Source organism: Rattus rattus, chromosome 4, assembly GCF_011064425.1.
Source record: "Rattus rattus isolate New Zealand chromosome 4, Rrattus_CSIRO_v1, whole genome shotgun sequence".
Taxonomy (NCBI): Eukaryota; Metazoa; Chordata; class Mammalia; order Rodentia; family Muridae; genus Rattus; species Rattus rattus.
Genome location: NC_046157.1, coordinates 58611931 through 58620349, shown reverse-complemented (window position 1 = coordinate 58620349; position 8419 = coordinate 58611931). Strand labels below are relative to the sequence as shown.

The 8419-nt window shown below is 31.3% G+C and overlaps 1 protein-coding gene across 1 annotated transcript in view; it reads right to left on the bottom strand.

The window, feature by feature from the left end:
* Nucleotides 1-2292: 2292 nt before the first annotated feature.
* Nucleotides 2293-8419, bottom strand: part of Ncam2 (neural cell adhesion molecule 2) — a 468347-nt gene continuing 462220 nt past the window's right edge. Inside the window, exon 18 of the mRNA XM_032900505.1 lies at nucleotides 2293-7787. Coding sequence (XP_032756396.1) covers nucleotides 7676-7787 — 112 coding nt within the window. The 3' untranslated portion in view covers nucleotides 2293-7675. The remainder of the gene's footprint in view (nucleotides 7788-8419) is intronic.

Sequence of the window (8419 nt, the reverse complement as noted above, 5' to 3'; positions counted from 1 at the left end):
CACATCCAATCACAAATGTAAGTAAAAAATAATTTTACAGGTCAGGTTAAATATACTGTGAGAAAATATACTGTGCCTTCAAAGTGGGCATTAAATGATCGCTAAAGTCTTTCATCTAAAGTAAGGAATCTCAAATCCCCATCAGAAGAAGAGCTGTGTTGAAGGACGCAGAGATCTGAGAGGTGTAATGGCTGGGTTTTAAGACATTAAAATCATTGTGATTTTTAAACACAATGATAATACATTAATGCAGTAACATCAATAAATGAAACCGGAACTGGCAACCTTAAGATATCTCTAAATACAATAGCATATTAGCATTTCTGTCATCCTTTTCATGCTTCTAGGAGTAAAGAGACCACACTGAAGGTCAGGGGACAATTATTGAATCCTTTAGAATGCTTTAGTGCCTAAAGACAAAGAATACCTTATTTGAAGAAACTTTGTGGAAGTTACTCCCAGTGACAAATAGGACAAGCAGCTCCTGAATGTGACCAAGATTTCCAGCCATCATATTTGTTTTCATTGCATTCCAATGGAATGTGGGCTGAGGAGATGGAACAATGAAGATAAATGATCATTGTACAGCTGAGAAGCATTCTCTCCTAAGCAGTGGGCCTACTCATATATATGTCTTTTGTAAATCAAGTGTACATTGCAAGCCTGAAGCACAAGGGGACCTAATGAATTTGTACTTTGGGTTTCTATTTCTTATGCTCCTTTTTGGAAGCAAGTAGCCAAAATGTGGTGAAAATGAATGCCAATGTAGCAAAATTGATGTCAAATAGTGAAAGCAAGTATTTCAAAAAACCATTTCATTTCAGATTGATGTGTCAAGCAGCTGCATTAGATCACTGCCTAAAACAATCTCATATCAGAATTAATGTTCAAAGACAGCAGGCAGGAGACTCAAAATCACAGTTTTCTTTGCTGTGCTGTAAACAGCAAATGATAAAATTAACAAACGTTGAACAGTAAATATATTAGTGAGCTCTTCAGGATGAATAATATATGCATTAGAGCCAGAAACTTTCACCCAAGTTATAGAATAAATTTCTATATAACATGTTCAAATCTAGAACTCACGGTGTGCAGAGCATCAAGCGTTGAGTACAGATTTTTCTAACTCCATATCTGAGTTCTTACCTGTTCTGAAGTTCACACAATCATCTGTGTGCATGATGGCTCATTGTGGTCATCGAGCGGAGTACATCTGCAGTCAGGTAAAATACAAAAACTGGACACAGATAGCAGGGTTTTGTTTTCCTGATTGGATTATTTGAAGAGGAAAGAGTGATTGCAATTCTAGATCATTTAATGTCTGAAGAACCATTGTAAACCTGAGTCCCAAAAGTTAAAAGAAAAGACATAAAAGCAAAAGCTACTGACTTTTGACAGATGTCCCTCATTCACACTGGCTAGTTTATCTGTCCTGCTGTGGCAGTCCTCAGCTGGTACTGCAGACTACTGCAGTGGATATTCCTAGGTAAACTGAGGACCAATTTTGTGCTTCTTGGTGAATAGAAAAACTACCACATTCTTAGCCCTCCTGTCAAGAGACAACCATTATCATAGCTAGACCTGAGATGATAAAGTACATCAATGAACCCTCCTTATGTTATACATATCAAATGCATCAATATTTATATTAATTATAATATAATTACATTTCTCCTATTTCTTTCAACCCTTATATATTCCTCCTGACATGCTGTCTTTTAAATACATGACATCCTGATATCATTTACTTATCTTAATAGCTTACAAACACACACACACACACACACACACACACACACACACACACACACACACACACAACACACACACGCACACTCCAAAATATATTCTGGTCAGTCTGTATAAGGTTTCTTGTATCTCTATCGGGCCAATCGTTTGGTACAGGAGAATCTAATTGGTGTTTTCTGTACTAGGAAAGTGATTTCTACCACACTCAACATTCCCTAATTTCCTGTAGTTCCTTGTATATGGTTCGTGATACATAGGCATTACCAATTTTACTTTGGCATGTCTACTGGTGTCAAATTTTTTAAGGTTCTGTTTATGAAGTCATGTTAATAATACTTTATTGTAGCAACAAACTTTGCAAGACTAAAATCAAATACTAATGAAAATGAGTTTTTAATATCAAAATAAAGAAATTGTGATATATGTATACATTAACTTTCTATTATAATACCCTTCTTTTAAATGTAATAATATGAAATAAACTTTCAGCATGAAGTAGATCCAAACAACAAAAACCTATTTCCCATGCTAATGAAGCTAGTATTTCATGTCTCTATGGAAATTGTTTATTTTTTCTGATATGGGTGCTGTTTTTAGGCCATAATTCTGTGATTCAAAATGATACAAAAAGGCAAGAACAATTCTTCTTCTGGCTACATAGTAATATGTTTGTAAGTTCTAGACACTAAAATTTTGTTAATTACAAGCTCTCTCACTACTGATATATTTTTAGAAAAGCATAAAATTTGACACTTTATTAAAGTAAAAGTATCTTTACTATTAATATACAAATGGTGAAGAGTGACAATTTTGAAATACCATAAGCCATACTTTCAATGTCTTTCATAAATACAAAACTTCAACATTTGCAGTATACTTTTTACAGTTTAGACATATATATACAGCATTTCATAGGGACATACTATATCGAAATAATAAGAAAACAGGATAGTTAAGAATAAAGAATTTGAATGGAAGGTATAAGTTAAAGAAGATAAATGACTGCATGTTTTATTATTACTGATTAGACTGTAGAATTCATATACCCTCAAATGTAAGAGTTTCTTAAAATAGTTTATTTCCATGTTGATTTAGTTTTCACAGGGGTTAGAGGAAAATCCTAAACCAACAACAAAATTTTTTGAAGATGCAGACACTTGTTTTTATTTTTAACGATATCATAATTTTACAGCAGTATGTCGTTAGCTTAAACATCTCATTTGCAAAGTGAATTACACCATATCTCGGTGTTTAGGTGGTCTTCTAGATTCCATTAGGGTATTTCCTTTCTCTGCCATTATTGGTGCTAACATTTGCTTATAATGTTTCTATTCCTTGATCAGGCATTTCTGTATACCATACCTTCCAAATAAAAAGTTCATCTGTCTTATAGTTTAATTTCTCTTTTCCTCATCTTTTCTATTTGGATGTGGCAGAAACATTCCAAACATCATTGCTTTACTTATTCTCTTCCATGCAAGGCTAAAATTATACACAAAGTGATATGCGCTTTTAAATCATAAAAGAAAAAGGTAGGATATACAATATCTATTAATAATAATCATGAACAATGCCTGATCTAACCCAAAAAAATTTTTGGAAAAATCAAGACGATTAAAGAGACAAAATGAACTAATTGATTTAAAATATTATAAATGAATACGTTAATAAGGAAGCATTTTTAAGAATGTTAAATGTGTTACCAAATAAATATTTACCATTATATATAATATAAAATTCAGAGATTATTATATAAAGGGAGATATTTATTATTTTAGTAATATTGTTAAAATAGCTGCATCTACATGGGTGAACAGAAATAAAATAAAATAAAATAAAATAAATAAAAAGAATGGTGGCGCCTGGAAGAAAATTACATGTACTTACCATTTACTATTGCTAGGCCCTTTATAATATTTTCATTTATACATACAGTTGTTTCATATTAGAATATTATTAAGACCATATATATAATTTTATCTTAAATAATTTAACATCTGTGTTTAAATTTGATTTCTTAACCAACCACAATTCATGTCAGCATATGTAAATATATCTATATGCTATTTACGTTTTCGACAGGATATTCCAAAGTGTTAAGAGAAGAAAATTTGACATAAATAAGAAACCTCTCATTTAAAAATGATTTTCACCTTTCATGAATTGCTAAAAAACAATCCATCTGAAGGAAAACTCCAGGAGGAAATTAAACTAAGAATCTCTATCATACTTCATGAAAAATAATTTAATTAAAAAATTATTATATGCTACACCAATATTTCTTAAATTAAAAATGTAAATTTAAACTTTTTTGACTGTTTCAATTATAGAGATTTTGATATTTGTTTTTCTTGTCATCATATGGACAGTTAATATTGTCAACAGCAACACTGAGGACTCAAGTGATTGCCCTGTTTCCAAGTAGCATCTCGTGTTTCTTAGGGCTAATGTCACAGTTTTCTCAATATGGACTTATCATCTAGAAAAACAATATAGAACAAATCAAAGTATCTTATAGATGGACTAAAGTACTTTTTGTCATAAATTAAAATAGAGTTGAGTGTATACATTTTTTTTTTTGTTTGGATTTTATGTCTAAGGAAAAGAGGTTGTGTTTAAGTTATTTTCACTGAATGTAAACGCTGTCGATTTAGTGTCACATGTTTGATTAAAACATATAAACAGCGAGAGTAGCTGTAATTTTTCCTTAACAGAATGTCATGCTAATATAAAGGCACAGATACCTGTTGACTATTCAAACAATTAAGATGATTTCAATATACAATTAGTTGCTGGAACTTGTAATTCAGTTCATTAGTAATATCTTTTTTATTTATATATATGCTTTAACTCAAAGACTGAAATTCATATGACATCTGTTGGATCAAAAACCCTTTGAAAATGTTGGTTTATATATTACTATTAAAAATAAATGTTTTAAAGACTGTTAATGTTAGAGATTAGTATAAGTAGAGCAGTAATGCTTATTATCACAAAATCATAAATTAACCTGTTGAAATCACCATTACTAACTCATTTTAAAATCATTGAAAATTACTTTGATACACTCATTTGTGCCAGTTTTAAAAATAAAATATGCATTAAATTCAAATGTTAAAATTTCCTCTCATATGATGTCAAATAGAGATTGTATTTTTTTTTAATGTTCCTAACGTTACATTTATTTGCCTCTTTGTTTTAATTGTTACAAAGTTCAAATTAACTTAATAATAATTAAATTTTTCCAGTGGGTATTGTATCATAACATATAAGTGGACTCTCAGATAGTTAAAGGTACATTAATTTTTTAGACTAAAACAGGATTAAAAATAAAAGATAGATAATTTCAGGATTACCCATGAGTTGAGAATGTTAGATAAAACTTTTCTCATTTAGAGACTTTGCAAATTGTATAATTAAGAGAATTTCTTTGAAATTTTAAATGTTTTCCAAATCAATATATTGTTATTGCAGGGCATCAATTTCAAGGATGAATTTGATTGAGCATCTCCTGGACAATTGATACCATGTGCAGTATCTATCCAAAGTTACCTAATGGCTCCATAAGATGGACAAGAAATTTAATTATATATAATTTGGTTTCTTTACATAGAAAATCTGAAGCTATGATAAAATTAAAGTTTCAAATTGAGAAAACACAAAAAATATTTTTCGTCTGATTTCTCTGTTCTTGTCGTATAGCACAAACATGACAATTCTAAACATGCGAAATCGCTTTATCAGTCATACAAATTATTTTAATATCATTAGTTCAAACCCATGTGGTTCTATCCAGGAAAAAACAAAAACAAAACGTCAGTGTTCATGGCTATTGCTTCATAGACACCACTAAGCCTGTTCACTTTACACAAACAAACAAATTCAAGTATTCTGACTAGTTTTAGCACGTTTGGTACAAAACAAAACAAGCATAATGAAGTACATTTTACAAAGGAAGCCAGTTAACCAGACAAACATAAGCTAAACACCCCAGGCAAATCTGTCAAGAACATGTGTTATCGCCACACTGGTCAAAGGGTTAAACTGGTCTGTTGGCTTATTTTAGACACTGTTCTGATTCTCAAATAGGCACAGATCTGTGTGTGTGTGTGTGTGTGTGTGTGTGTGTGTGTGTGTTTTCCTCTCTCCCTCTCTCTTCAGAATATGTCATGATGAGCAACAAAGAGGTCCCTGTATTAATTGTTAGTCCTGAATTTCCAGCAAAGCACTGTGGCTATAACAGCGCCTTAGCATGCAGTTGGGAACACTCAATCTAGTTAACAACTAGCACGTGAGGAACAGCATACATGGGGCTCTCCTTGGATGATAAACAAGCATTTTATAAATAAAAGTATTTTGGAGTGGCATTACTATTTTATTATACTTTTGTGAAGGTACATATGAAGAGAGATTGTATAAGAGCATATCCATCTGCATTGTTAAAAACATTCCTTCAATAAGCTATTAGAATGTATTCTCCAGCACATTAATGTTGAAGCTGTTTACTTGATAACCAGACACCAAAGGTTGTGAGGAGGAGGGAGTCTTTAGAAACTTTCTAGATTCTGACTTAAGAAATCTTCAAACCCCTGCCCCTAACCTATGTATACTGATAGCCACAAATGTGGTATTTTTGTTTGTTTGTTTGTTTCTCATAAGTTAAATCAAAATTCAGACTTTGACCTCAGGGAGTTTGCATAGCTTGTTAGTAACTAATATATTCTTATATAATACTTAACATGTAATATTAGAAACTTTATGTTGAATTGTTAAATGGTTGCTTCAACCATAGCTGTTTATCAAAAATCTTAAAGTAGGTTTTAAACGGATTTTAGAATGCAATGTTTTAAAAACATTAGTAGTGTTTCAATTATTCAGGTTTTTTTCTGACACATTTGTATGTTAAATTAAATATGTTTAACACATAATTTTATAGTCTAGTAGCCACTTTCATTTAATGAGGGACACATAATATTTACGATCATCTAAAGCAATACACCAAAATATATCTGAAATGAGTTGAAGTACTTGAAAACAACCTCATTCTTGATAAATTATTTTATAAATAAAAATAATCATGTATTTATAAATATATCAAGACATCATATTGATATTTTCCCATTTAAATTCACTTTATTTGAAGCTGAGGGCAGAAATCAATACCATTTTTACGTGTAATACATTTACTTTTTGTGTACTCCACGGTGAGTGAATATGGTATACATAAAAAGAGATTTAGGAATCTTTCTACTCTAATTTTACACACAGCTAAGCTTCTTTCGAATGTGTAACAATTTTGTCCTGGTATCAATATACCTAAGATCGATGTTGAAAACGCAATGTGGCCATAAGTTGAAAGAGTTCTCCAACGATTTTTCAATTTCTAATATCGGCGAAAGGTAACTGATTGGCTCTTTCAAGCCTGGGTTCCCTGAAATTCCCCGGATGTGCCTTCGTCTTAGTCTGAAAGCCCCCACAAGAGTGTGTTTGCCCAAGACAAGATCTTAAACATGCAGCGCTCTCACACACTTCCTACATACTTAGCTCACAATGCTTTCGCTCTGCCTTCCATTACAACCTAATGTTTTAGAGAGAAATGTATTTGTTGGTGTCACAGAAGACAAAAAAGAAAAAACACTTTAGCCATCTAAGAAATTGCAGTACTTCAATTATAGAATGAAACCGAAACCCTAAAATAGGTGCCAATCAAGCCTTTATACCTGTTTCTTAACAAAATAACCACCATCACCACAATAACAGAAGGAAACGGGCTGTGGCAGGAGGGGTTGATCGTATGTATATGTGTACAAGCTATTCCAAGCTAGACTTTTCCCTAGAAATTAAGGTCAATGGAATAGTTTTGGTCATAGTGTCACTGCAATCCAAATGCTCCTTGTGGTGCTGACCGAGTTGCTGAAACTTGTGGTTATGCCTTGATGTCATCTTCTTTAGACTGGATGATGTCATTAGACACTTTAATTTCTATAGTTTCTGCATTTAAAACTTCTTTTCCATTTTCTTCTTTTAAAGGCAATTTTCTGCAAATTAAAAGAGAGATAGCAAACTCAGTTTCTAGGTATATAATTTAAAACCTGCTTCTCACCATTTCAAAAAAAAAAATTGTTGAGTGAAGCCCGCTATATTTATTACAGAGAAAGACACAAACTTATTTTAACACTTATTTTATTCATTGAGATTATAATATAACTACATTTTCTCCTTTTTATTCCTACCACCTAGACCTCTCTTACAGTTCCTTTCCTCTCTCTTAAATTCATAGTCTCCTTTTTTCCTTTATTGTTATGGATTTATATGTATCAAAGAATATATTTTGAAATTCAAACTACTCAGTTTGTATAATATTCATTTATGTAATGTTTTAGGAATTATCTTTTAAGTAATTACATAATTTATTGCACAGTAGCCTAATATATCATAAAATACTTTATATTTCCCATTAAAATGTAATGAACAGCAAAGTGTATATGAAATGAAGTATTTGTGAATATAGGTGAATTTAATTGTTTATTGTGGGTTAATTTAGTTTGATATTCAGTTTAAATTAAAAGTAAAGTTGTTATGAATTATTTAGAGTCTGAATTCTGATTTGTGTCTACTACCTTATCATCTCTAATAATTCTTAAAAGAATAGCAATTTATGGGTGGTACA